The 14,127-nt window shown below is 42.8% G+C and overlaps 1 protein-coding gene across 1 annotated transcript in view; it reads right to left on the bottom strand.

Annotated features, from left to right (window-relative positions):
• LOC142587585 (E3 ubiquitin-protein ligase UHRF1-like) overlaps window positions 1-14,127 on the bottom strand; it is a 97,177-nt gene that overhangs the window by 30,443 nt on the left and 52,607 nt on the right. The window contains exons 10-12 of the mRNA XM_075698715.1: window positions 9,389-9,495; window positions 2,802-2,964; window positions 615-752 (exon numbers count right to left, since the gene is read on the bottom strand). Coding sequence (XP_075554830.1) covers window positions 615-752; window positions 2,802-2,964; window positions 9,389-9,495 — 408 coding nt within the window. The remainder of the gene's footprint in view (window positions 1-614; window positions 753-2,801; window positions 2,965-9,388; window positions 9,496-14,127) is intronic.

The raw sequence follows: 14,127 nt of genomic DNA, 5'->3' as shown, positions 1-14,127 counted from the left end.
AATTCACCTGCAGAATCATGCAAGTTATGTCACAGAAAGACAGGCAGAAAGGAACATGCATAACTACTAACTTTACAAGCAAACACCCATAGGAATTCAAGTAGTATGTTTAATCCTATAACAGCATCTACAGGTCTGTATGAATCTGGCAGCACTATGCATAAGCACCAGCAGTTGATTATTTTACTAAAAAGTGACTCTACAGCCTTAACAGTTATATACCACATCAGGAGCTCCACATTTTAAACACAAAGATACAAATTGTTGCTTTAGCTAGCCTGTTCACACGTTTTAAAAATAAAACACTGAGTCTCAGCTACACAGTCTTCTAGTTAACTTCCAAAATGTCACTGTGACTATACTTCTGAATGAAAATGTCAGAAACTGCTTGATAGGTTGCATTTTGGAATGGAATGTTTTATTTAATGTATGTTTATTTGGTAGTTGACAGTTCAAATAATTAATAATGAAAAATCAAAACAACGGACAATAGCAGGAGCAATAACAATACGATCTGACAGCAGACAAGCCTGTTGCCAGAAATTTCAAGGACTGGGGGAACTTATGTTCTGGAAGCCACCTGCTTTTCTCTACAAATAGATTTTCAAACTAACCTGCATGCAAAGACCCAGTTTCTCAGCAGCTAGCTTGCCAGCTGCCGTCCAAGGAGCAGGACTCTTGTCATCTCTTCGAAGCAAGTAGCGCCAGACCAGGAAACCGGATTTTCCCTTTTCAGGCCAGTACTTCACCAGCTACAACCATAAAATTATAAATGTAAAACCATTAAGTGCAACAATCGCTTGTGCCAAGGGTGCAGCAAAAGGCTCAATAGTGGACCGATATACCTACTACAGGAATGGACTTTTTACAAGGTAAAAATGCCTTGTTCCATTGTGGCAAAAGCCAGAGTACCAAATGATTAAGCATGAAATCATATTGTCACAGTGCACTGACAGTGTAAACACCAATACAATGGAAGACAGTATTGCAGACTCATTCTTACATGCAGCCCACAATCCTAAACAATTGTGCATTGTAAACAGCCTGTAAATATAACCTTTCTTCTCCCTGTAATATCTTCATGAAAGTGCGGCATCACTTCTACAAAGCCCTGTTCAAAAGCATCTAACAGGCTTCGCTGCATTGACAAGTGTCGCCATTAGTACTATTGTACTTTTACTCGGCATGTTTCATTAGCACGTAAATGAATTAAGCACACGTACCAGTGTGAGATACACTCATTACTACCATAAATTTAATTTTAACAAGTGCAATAACAGAAGAAGGAAGATTCAAAATTTTTATTTATAAGCCCTGGGAAAACTCTCATGTAGAGGTGTGCAAATATCAAAATTTTTGTAATACAAATGAAGTATGAATACGTTGCTTCGAATATTGAATAATGATAGGCACATGCATTTATCAGCAAGTCTGGCAATTTTAATATGTTGGAACATCACAATTACATTGTCAACGGTGAAAAATTTGACTAGTAAGCGGCTGTACTAAAAGATTGTGTATTTGACTCATGTTAACTAAGGAAATTTCCCAGTAACTGTTTGTTCTTGTCAACTTTTGCCGTATTATATAGCATCAAGTGCCCATAAACTTGGAGGCATTTGACCCTGTGCCAGCCGTCACTCATCATATTTGCTGTCAAACAATAAGCTCAGGATTGGGGCATTGCTACCGAGTAGCAACTCGTACGACCGATACTCCCGGAATGAGCATTCTTATTGTAGTTGGATTCTTTTGCACAGTCTGGGCCGCCACCTTTCATTGCGCTTAAGCGCACCATCGCTGTCCGAAAACCCGTGCCCCTTGCTATTGAGAGGCTCGCTTTTCCGCACAGCTGATCTCTTCAGTGGCTGAGCGCACTTTACAGGCAAAATTTCACCGGCAGCATGAAATTTCGGTTGAAACTTGATTTAACGAAGTGATGACCACGTTCGAATTATTTTGTTAAGTTGGGAAGTTCGGAAAATCGAGCAAGATTTTTCGCTCCTCCGAAATCTAAAATTGTAACACAGCGACACTCAAAAGGTACTGCGGCATTGTATTTGCCGCTAACCCATGCCTGCGCATTTCCACCCCTCCACCCCTAGCGCCATCTGGTACAGAAGAATGCTAGTGACTGCCGAGTCCGTTGTTCCGTGCACGGGCGCAGCATGCAGCCTCATCAAAATAAAGCTAGGGCTGTGACTAGGGTGCCTAGATGTTTTAACGCAATAGCGTTAGAGCACACACTCAAAGAAAAACCCATCTGCATCAGAATTAGGAAGAAATCACAGCTTTCTTTACTCATTTATTTCTGGAAAACTTCGTTAAGTCGGGTTTAATGCAAGCTGGTTGCGTTCATTCGGGTTGATGACAACATTGAACCTTATAGGTACTTGCCGGGGAATGAAAATTTCTTCGTTATATTGGGAACTTCGTAAAATTGGGTTTCGTTAGATTGAGTTTTAACTATATTACAAAATTGAGCACAATATCAGACACATTCTTAAATTGGATAGAAACAAACACTAAGAATTGTTTGCCCCCGCACAGCCATCAATATATTCAATTTGTTTAGAACATTTGTATCAAACCAAATACTATTAGAAAATTTTCCAATTCCTAGGTAGTTTCTGAATCGAATATTAATTACATAATATTCGATGGTATTCGAAATTTTCATATATTTGCACACCCCTACTCTCATGTAATGGCAGTTCCCTCTGCCTACCCACTAAACATAGGCCCAGCTTTACTCCCAAAATACCAAACTCATGTTTCATAACAAACGATTAATGACACACCTTGTATACTCCGTCATAGCGGTAGCCATCTTCAGGACAATACTTGGAATGCTTTCGGCCTTTAAAGCTCCTGATCACTCGCACAGGCTTGCCTTCTCGCCAGTCTTTTGCTTCAGCACCATCTTTAGCATTTATTGGTGCTGCACAGTTTCGTGCAAGAGACCTAGGAGAGAAACAACATTCGCCTTGATTCCATTAAATCTAAACATAGCAAAGTTTGATTTATAGCTAATCCTTACAATGCTGTCTCATTACTTCAAATTCATGGTTTATCTAATATTGCTTCAAACGACACAAAATAAATTTACATATTAAAGACACTGCCAGTCTCATCAGTGATCACTGCGGGAAGGCCGCATACAATTTGCTGTTACAGTGGTCATAATATAGTTACGCAACACATAAATATAAAAATCTCAACAGAACAGAAATTAATACAGTCATTTAACTCATTAAAAATACTGATCAAATAAACACTATTACAGGACGCAACATAACTTTGCACAGCACTCAATAATAAACAGTAAGTATAACAAAGGAATAATGACACTGCTCAGCAAAGAAATGCAGCAAGTGTTTCAAACACCTCCTGGTCACAAAGATAAGTGAGAGGGAAAGAAACTAAGTATCTTTTTGAAAAGCCTGTCAATAATATTTGGGAAAATAATTGTGCTATACAGTTAGTACAGTCAAACCTGCTATAACGAAATCATATCTGACATGAAAATACCTTTTGTTATATAGAATATTCGTTTTAAGCATGTATTATTTGCACACTGATATTGGCGTTAAATTTTTTGGTTTAATTTTTTGGGTACAATAATAATAAGAATTCACAATAATAATAAGAAAATCATAAAAATTTATACTTCTGGTTCACGCAGCGCTCACCAGAAATAAGGACAACAGAGGACGACAAAGGAATGCAGTGAAGACATGCATTTTTGCTCTGTTCTCATTTGTGGTGAGCACTGCATGAACCACAAGATGAACACGTGCCAACTTGCTCAGTTTTTATTTCTAAAGCATTATCTTTGTATGTCACCTCAATTCTGCAACTTCTCAACTCTTTAAAAGGTTGCTTTGAGGGAAGTACAGTGAAATCCCAATAATTCTAAATATTTTAATTCAAATGGACAGATAATTCTAACTGCTCCATTAGTTGTGGCAAAGTCTTATGTATTTCAATGGAGAAATACTCCCACAAATTCAAACTCCAAAAACTGCAAAACGGTTATTTAAAACAAAGTTTCTCTCTTCCGTTGACCACTTTTTAGACAAACCTCAGCCAAAGGCAACATTTGATGCCATAATGTCACGTGCCAACTTTACTGCTCACTACCGCGCGCTCAACTACACCCCCTTCTAGTGCCCACTTGATCACGTAATCTTCAACATTGGACTGACGGGAGGACAACCTACATCCAAGCCATCATTCTTCTTGGCTCACCCTCGCACGCTTTTGCTCGTACTCAAAGCACGTGGCACACGATGTGCAAGCTTATCGCACTTGGACTTTATAGGGAACCTAGGCTTCTTCCAGCAAATGTTGTCGCATGCTGATGGAGCAAAGATAAGACTTTTTCAATGGAAACCCAGTGAAAGATTTGCATTTGAGTGCTGCACTACACAATTGATCGGGCAGGCACTACATTTAAAAGGGCTCTCTTTAGTTCGAACTATGTTTTATTTGTATAAATTTGAGGTCCCCCTTGGAGCTTGGATTCACAAGATCCTACTGCATAATTATCATAAGCTTTTGTTATAGGAAATACTTTTGGTACCAAAGACAATTCATTGTAAACTGGATTGTCTGCACCGTGAATTGTGAATATAGTCACCAACAGATTATTCACACATGCACGATTATTCGGACTGCTTCGCGGCACCGCCTCTGGCCCCATAGACATAATTTCGTACATCAGTGCATCATTCGATAATTTGGACGCCATCTGCACGAATCGAGCAGAAATTGTGATATTTTGGCTTTGATACATCGCTGGCATCAACACAGCACGATTGTTGGCCATGTTGCCAGCAGCTCCTTGAAAACGAAACTAGCAAAGCTTAGTTGATCTAGCACTGACTGCACCCAAACTGCTAGACAAGACAAGCCCGGCAAGCTTAATTGCAAAGCTGCACTGTCATGCGAGTTCTGCCAGTGTTGGTTCTGCACATGCAGTGTTTGTTCATTCACATGTTACAGCGAAACCTCATTATTTAGTAATTCCCATCAGACGCCACACCGCTATCAAAAAAGAAATAAATGTGATGTCAGAGTAAATCTTACCTACAGTATGCAGTAGTTAAACCTCGATATAACGAACTTCAATACAACAAAATTCTCAATATAACAAAGTATTTAACTTTTCATAACCTCTTGTGCAAAGAACACCATGTATTTAGAACCTCAACTTAAGGAACTGCATTTGTATGCAACTGCAATGTAATGAAATTTTGATTCCACCGCAAAGGAATGCTGAGACAATAAATGGAAACTCCCGTAGACGCAGATGGTCAAATGGTTGAATTACAAGCAGCTGCTTGCAAACGCACCTCACAAATCACGCGCTATGCAACAAGAACAACTACTGAAGTGAAGCAGCATCATGTTCCATATAAAGTGCAACTGCGATAAGATCCTATCACACACCGTGCACTTTGTGCTTTAGGTTCGAGTGAAAGTGTGCAAGGGTGAGACAAGAAAGATCGTGGCTTCTTGAGTGCCGCCTTCCCACACGAGCAAAGGGAAAGAGGGGAAGGGGAGCGATCTCACAGTAACGTGACGAAGCATGCGCGAGGGCGGGAGGGGGGGGGGGGGGGTGCGGAGGTAAGTTGGCGCACATCTCGGCCATGGCTGTTCATGGCTGTAAGCGCAGCTCAGCGTATACACATCTGCGCACCCTGCTTTACAGGTAATCTGCCTCATGTGGAAAGAGTGGACGTGCCAAGATGGCGTGGCATCATGTAAGCTCTTTACCGCGTGTTTAGTATTCGAGGTTGCGTAATGTTGAGTTTCAGTGACCCGATGGAGCGAGAGGCAGATGAAGCATACAGTTTCCGCTGCCGGCGCTTTTCACGATGGCGCTGTCTCAGTGCGGGCAACACTATTAGTCCCGTGGGGGCGGAGTGCATGCGAAAGCATGGCTGGCTTTGCTTAACTCGTGAAAACATCATCAACGTGCCTATGTGAAAACATTGTCAATGTGGCATGAAACTGTACCATTCGTCGCAGACTCCCAAATTCATCAAAATTGATTGTTTTCTCATTTATAGTTGTTTTTTAGATTGCCCGATAATTCGGAAAATTCTGCGTCCCCTTTCTGTGTAAGAAAAATCAATCGGCGACTGTACTTATTAGCATAAAAGGTCGAATTTAAATACAAAAAAATTTCGATAGAACAAAGCAAATTGCCTGATTTTACCTACTTCGTTGTATTGAGGTTTAACTGTATAAGGCTTGCTTGCCTTTTTTTTCCACAGCAGTGAAAAATTCCGTCTGTCTCGCATGACCATGTGATAAAAAAAAAATTATGGGGTTTTACGTGCCAAAACCACTTTCTGATTATGAGGCGCGCTGTAGTCGGGGACTCCGGAAATTTCGACCACCTGGGGTTCTTTAACGTGCACCTAAATCTAAGTACACGGGTGTTTTCGCATTTCGCCCCCATCGAAATGCGGCCGCCGTGGCCGGGATTCGATCCCGCGACCTCGTGCTCAGCAGCCCAACACCATAGCCACTGAGCAACCATGGCGGGTCATGTGATAGCGCAAAAGCAAGCAGCATTTTGAAATTTTGGCAGGGAACACAACAGCAGAGCAAACGGCTCATCCGGCTTTCCCTAACGCGCGTGTGCGCGTACACGCGCGTTTTCAGAGCAATCTGCTACTGAGCAAAACCGGCACCGCTCCACTGAAATGCAGTACCTACAGCCACGTGGTACCGATCATCCCGTGCATCTTGTGTGCAGCGTGTCACCTACTAAGCGCACGCTGTCATTGTGCCGGTATGCTTGCTGTATCACATGTGTGCGTTTTGTCAGCAAACTGCAGCATCTGTGCAGTCAGCTTTCTTCGTGACTGCACCACTCTTGGCTATGCACACGTGTAGCATGTATCTTGTTGAGCCAATGCAGTGACGGTGGGCTGCTTTTGTTTCTGCAAGCGATCAGCACTTGAAGTGGTCTCACTCAAACAGGCAGCAGTGAACAGTGGCACATTTGGGTTATCACCAATTAAAAGCTAGCAGTAAGCTTACAACGACGCTACACACCATGCCACACACGCTGCCTAGCAGATAGCTGAAGATGCTAATCGCGATAGGGTTGGGTGGCGATAAGTCATACTGGATGAGAGCAGCATTCCGGGCAAGTTGGTAATCCATTTAAGTAAGTCATACTGGCCCACCCGTTGATGGATATTTGTATTCTTTGCAGAGCCCGCCACCACGCCTCCATGCATTTCCAATCCTTATCGGTATAGGCTTTACCACAATTACAGCAAAGCCAGAATCATTGGTAGACGGTCTCCGCACTTACGTAAAAGGCGGAAGACCTTTCGAAGCACAACATGGCACACATTTTTGTTTTGCCATTTGTGGAATAAAGTCACTTGTTTTCTGGCCAATGCGATATTCCGAACACTCAATTATTTGAACTTTCAGTCAGTCCCTATTGAGCCTGAATTAATGGTCAATGACTGTATAAGAGACAATGCACTGAAAGTGGCGCTAGCTATTTTAATGAGAAAAAATAGGTGTAGGGCTGTCCAAAGTTAAATCAAATGACAATAATTCAGAAAGTACATGCTTCATGGACACATTCAGGACATCTCAAAGTAATGCAGTTGACTCTCGTTACAATGAACCCTGATAATCAGACGAAAAATGCCCATTTTTCCGAAGTCTGTAATATCAGAAACGCCTTACTTTGGAAACTTTGGTTGCGATGTATAACAACGTTATTGCAAAGAGTGAGTGACGAATGTTCAAATTAAAAAACAAACAAAGAAGTCGCAGTTTCGCCTGAAAGGTGAAGCATCTATTGCGATGCCAAATTTGTAGACAGCTATGCGAAGTAAGGATAGTAGTTTTATCGGCCGTATAAAGTTGTAAACATTAGCATACTAACTAAATTAACAAGCACCATGTCACGCGCACACAGGTAAACATGAACACATCTCGCTTGATGACCGGGGAAAGTCACTGTAAAAACGTTGGAGTGAGGAAGCATGGCAGCAACAGCGAGCAAATTTACCTTCCTGCTGTCTCTCGCTTCAACACAAACTAAACATCAAAAGCACAACACATACGAAGCTACCGGCACTGGGCACATTTTGTCCACATCGCAGATCGCTTTGAAGATGAGGCCCACGCAGGCGCGCACTTTGTCCGCATTGCAGATCGCTTTCAAGATACAGCGCCCGCGCTGTTAACAGCAGCCACCAGAGTAGCATCCCCCTCTCCCTTGCCTCCCTCAGTGCCTCGGGCGCAAAAGAAGACGGCATGTTTCCGACCTGCATTCCTCTCTCACGGACACGATATTGAGCAGCGATCGTCAGCTGACCCTCGCAAGTCAGTTGCCAGCCCGTGTCGACCTGGCAAAAGTCCATTTTATGTGCCGATTTTGACAAAATTGCCTCTAATTCGTCCGCTGTAGCCGATAGTCCATTGTAGCACGGTCTGTTAAAAACGAACTTCATTGCATTAATAAATAAGGTAGAGCTAAATAAGGTTGAAATATGGTCCGTTATATCCAAAAGTCTGTTGTACGTGGGCACATTGTAGCGAGCATAGACTGTATGAGTGTAGAAAGGCAAACCAGCACAGCAATTCAACAGTGCATGAGGGGCTCATTTAGTTCCGTGACAGCAAAGGACCTACGGTAGCTAAAAAGTTCCTGCATTAGAAAAAATACACAGCACACAATTGGCAATAACTTAATCAATCAATCAATCAATATTTATTTTTGACAAAACAAATACAAGATGGGTATAAGTACACATTCGGAGGTCCCGAAGTAACAACTGTCGGGGGACCTCCTAACAAAACATGAAAAGGGGATAGTAGGATCGTGGCAAACAGTGAGTCATGTCATATATTATACAGTTTCTACATCGGAAATAAAAGATAAGATAGAAATAAAAAATCTGTTAACAATATCACAGGTATATTCACAGAGTTAAAAAGAAGAAAAATAATTGAAGAAATCTTAAAAATAACATGCAACAATTCAAACGAGTATAAATGGCACGTAAAGCTAACAACGAGGAGAAGTATCAATTAAGGCAAAATTTAGTAACTCGGTGAGAAGGAAGCAGTAAAGAGCACAAGGCAGGAAAGATTCAAGATATGCAAATCGTAAACCATTGGCAAAATTTTGTTAAGGTCCACCACAGCAATGGCAGCAAAATTGCTACACAGCTGGGGCAGGCTATAATGTTGTTTGCTTCTATGAAGCTCCAGGACAGACTCAACCATGTGCCAGTGATGACACAAGTTCCATTACAGCTTTCAACAGGACTTCGTGGGAAACAAAGATGAAAAACACTTCTGCTATAGAAAATAGAGTGTGTGAGAGGTAACTTACATGTTCATGCGAGTCAACTTTTGGTCACAAGACTGCTCTGCAGTGCGCTTGTTTCCGGACAGGTCACGGCCACCACTGCCAGTATATAAGAACTGCTCACCATCGTCCTGTGGGACAATAGAGACAGTACAATTACAGCAAAAGCTCATTTATTCAAGTTCCACGGGGATGCTATGAAAATTCGAATTATAAAAACTTCGAACTAATGAAAGTCAGAAAAAAATCGCTCGGTTAAGGTGCTTATATAGTCCGACATAGCTTGAGCACACGCGCACACACGCTACACACACGTGAACAACACCGCCTATACTACGAAGCACTGGTGCAACCAACGTAACCAGACACATTGGCCGCGTCCAGTTGCAGACGCATTGTTTTATATGGCGTAGAGGAAAAAAAATGTAGCAATTTCGCCCGAAAAGCGAAGCATTGATTGCGATAGCAAATTAGTAGAAAGCTGTACGATGTAAGGATAGTAGTTTTATCGACTGTATAAATTAGTAAACATTCGCTTGCTAACTAAATTAACAAGTATGGCGTCACACACGCACAGGTAAACATGAACACATCTCGCTCAATGACCGCGGAAACTTGCTGAAAAATGCTGGAGTGAGGAATTACCGCAGTAGCAGTGAGCGAATTGACCTTCGTACAGCTCTCGCTTCAATGCAAACGAAACGTAGAAAGCAAATCACGTACAAAGCTACTGGCACTACAGGCACTCTGCAAACATCGCAGATCGCATTGAAGATGAGGCCCACGTGGGTGCGCACTTTGGCTACGTCGCAGATTGCTTTCAAGATACAGCGCCCACATGGCCGTGCCGTAAGCAGTAGCCGCCTACAGCTACCAGAGAATGCCCCCCATCTACCTCCCTCCGCCTCACCCCCGTGCCTCGCGCGCAATGGCAGAGGGCGCGCATCCGCCCCGCCTTCCTCGCTCATGCACGCGAGCTTGAGCAGCCTTTGCCGCCTCACCCTCGCACGCTTTTGCTTGCACATACAGCATACAGCGCGCGGCGACGCGTCTCTGGAGAGAGACGCAAATGCATCTCTCTCCAGTCAGACCTAAACAAAGGGCCGCAGATGAAAAAAGCAAAGCTGCGCGACCCACGCAGCGACGCCAGCGTCGCCAATGTGCTCTCGCGCACCAGCACTCTCCCCATCCATGATGACGCAGAGTTCGAATTATCGGTGGCGGTGCATATCTCAGTGTGAATTAGCAGGATGTGTTACATTTTGCTTTCAATGCATTGCTAGACAGACCGCGGCGGCTACTTCGTACCATCCAAAATTTTGAAGTAACGAGTTGTGAATTAACGAGCTTTTACTGTACAACACACATCCCCATATACTGTACAAACATAGCAACCACAACAGCTCCCTTTTGTACAATTACTGAAAAGCATTACAAAAACATGTTCAGCGTCTGTCTACAAGTACACTACCAGGTGCTGCACATACAACCCAAGCAACCACGGATATCCGTGGGATGTCGAGCATAATTCCTAATGTCCATCCACCTAAATATCCATCCCGGATGTGCATAAAATGTCCATATCCCGTTTGGATGTCCAGAGGACATCCTGTTTAGAACATCCCCTGGCTGCAGATAAATGGGCATGCCATGGGATATAAGTTAGGTCATGGAGCAATGTCCTAATAGGAAAAACATATAGTTGGAAGTTCTAAAGGTTCGTAATTCGTTTTAGATTTTCATGCATTTCATATATTTCATGTATTTATATCTCAGCATAACAGATCTCAAAGGCTATGCTTTCACAGGCTGCATGATTGATTACAGAAGCAAAATAAACATCATAGAAGCCATGCAGTGGTAGACAATCTCTAAGGCTATGCTTTTGCTACAATTTTGCTATATGAATCCTGCGGAAGTGATTTTGGGAGCTGGAAACACATAATAGCTAGACGCTTGGTTTTTGGATACCACCCATTCCCAAAACGAGTAGTTATTTCACTGACTAATTTTATAATAATAAGAATGCTTCAACAAAATAATTTAAATTTGCGTTGACGTATCAAAAAGCCTTGGCAAAGCATGCTGTTCGACAGTGTCCAGCAGTGATCTAATCCAAGTTACAGCCATCGTTTCATTGTTTTAATGGCAGCAAAGCACCGATGCAGTGTTGGTTCGTTTGCCATCTTCACAGCCTGCCTGAAGTCACTTGCTCAGCTATTCAGGTATGACAGCTACATCTACCTCTATTTGAGGCATAGGAGTATTGGAATGTGTTTTGTTCCCAGGTGCATTCAAGCCCTAAAGTGAGGGAAAAGCCGTACATGCGAAAGAAAGCGTCACTACAAACAAAGGCTATATATGAGGACTTCAGATCTCGTGCAGGCAGCTGACCAGTCAATGGCCACAAAAATCACAAGTTCAGAATGGTGCAGTGGTGCATGTACGCGGCACACATGCATTAACACGTGTTGTCATCCTACCCATGCGAACGTTTGTGTGCCTTGTGATGTTTGCCGCTGTACAGAGGCAGCATCGGAAGTTAATGCCAATGATTGAAGCACGACACGAACCCCGACCTCTGGCTTAGAAGCAAAATGCTGCAGCCACTCACAAGCGAAGCAGGTATTAAAGACTCTTATACAATTAAATTGAATGCATTTTGTTGGTAACAATCATTCACTGCTCTGCGGTTGCTAAGTGCAAGTACGTTAAAACCTCGTTAAACTGTACCCACTTAAACAGTAGTTTCGTTTTAAAAGTAGTAAAGTCAAATCCCCGACTCAGCGGCCATTGAACATAATGTGTTTTGTATCTGCATAAACCATACCAGCTTATTGCGTACGTATCGGTTAACAAGTAGTGTTTCAACTTTTTGTCGCACAAACACGGCGGTGCGTCGTCTCCATCGGGCGGCCCGGAAGAACAACAAGCCTCAGAGATCGGAACGGCCTCCAAGCACCCTGTGCGTTCGCACATGAGGCCACATCAACATCAACATCATTTTGGCGGCGTGCCAGAGAGCATTGTGGCGTCATGCATGCGAGGACTCGCATCATGCCGAAGCTCGAATAAAAAAAGACGCCGGATGCTCAGCATAGAAGAAAAATTAGACATCATTCATGCTACCGAACGTGACACGAAGAAGTTGGCGCTGGCACGCAACAGGGATCTGCTGTTTACAGTGTGTGGCATTTGGAATGCGAAGAAGTTGCGCGGCAGCGCAGCTGCGACTGCGAAGGGATGTCGACTACAAGGTTAGACTTTTCGCCATTGTTGCCTCTGTTGTTGCCGAAGTGTCGGCTAGCTACAGTGATGAGGACGACACGGAAAGAGACAGCATGGGCGATACAGGCCCGACAGTGGCAGAAGCTGCGCGCTACGTCAGCCTCATGAATGCAATCATCGCGACGAGAACCACGCCCCGCAATAAAAAGGCGTCCCGCGACTTCTGCAGCGCTACCGCGCTAACGCCAACACGGAATCTGCCATGTGACTGTTTGCCGAAGAGGGGGCTGGCTGAAAAGCTGGCTCGCAGCTTCAGTAAGTTTGAGGCCGCTGTCGTCGCTGCTAGGCCGCCGCGGCATCAAACAAAAATAACACTTTTGTTGCGCAAAGTGAATAAATACTGCATGTTTTTTTTCCCCCTTTCATCGCACTCTCTCTGAGTTATGTGTTTGACAGGTAAGTGGTCGATCTCATGCTATTTCGTTTAAACAGTACTACTGTTTAGTATGTATTTTTTCCGAGCTCCGGCCAACTACGGTTTAACGAGGTTTCACTGTACTGGCTATACTGCTATTAAATCCATCTGTGGTGGAAATTTCCATATATTATTTATGGATATGCATAATGGCTGTCCCAATATATCATTCTTGTAGCCAAAGCTGTAAACATTAGCAGTTTCAAATTTAATGCACTTTATTTCTTTCTTACTAAGCTTCCAAGTGACAAAAAATTCCTCGAACTAGCAGCAATGGCAGTGCTGTCTGTATTAAAACTCTCCATCCCAATGAGTTTGCAGGTGCGTCACATTTTATGTTTTTCATATCTTTGAAAATGCATTCTATTTCTGACATATTGTACATAACTGAGTTTGAATGATACCTCACATTATTCTGTGTAGGCTTATTTATGTCTGTATTAAGTAACCTTGTTTAATCAGCGCCAAACAAGACAAAGGACGACTAAGTTGGGATGGAGACAGTGTTTGTCTTTCTCCCACCTTTTTTGCCGTCCTTTGTCTAGCCCGTTCTCATACCTTGCTGTATTAGTTAAGCCTTGATGCTTACACTTCCACTACGCACTGTGCTGTCTTTTTGTCGTTTCTGCCAAGCATTTATTCTTGCTTGTAAGCTTTTTTTCTTTATTGTAAAGCATGTGCCTATAATGAATCTCCGTAAGGTTTGGCGGTATGAAAAAGTAAAGTATAATAATTATATAAGACCTCATTTAGTTGTATTGCCTTTCCCACAGTTGTTGGACTCTGTTCAACATGCTGAAAGGAGTTTCAATTTTGTTTTTTGTCTTCACGCTGTTCTAACTTCAGTCATCATATCTAGATCTGCAAAGTCTTTTTTTTTTATAAGCACTTATATTTGTTGCTATGAGCAGTATTCATGTGTGCGTTGTGAACTCTACAGCGCAAGGTGGCAGTAAAAGATTTATTGTATTTTGAAACTGGCGTGGGCCCTTTTTTTTTTTTTGCTTTGCAACAGAGCGGTGACAGTGAAATGCACTGTAGCACCCGACCGGTTGTTAAA

Source organism: Dermacentor variabilis, chromosome 1, assembly GCF_050947875.1.
Source record: "Dermacentor variabilis isolate Ectoservices chromosome 1, ASM5094787v1, whole genome shotgun sequence".
Lineage (NCBI taxonomy): Eukaryota > Metazoa > Arthropoda > Arachnida > Ixodida > Ixodidae > Dermacentor > Dermacentor variabilis.
The sequence above is the reverse complement of the archived record's forward strand: the minus strand, read 5'-3'. Positions and strand labels throughout refer to the sequence as shown.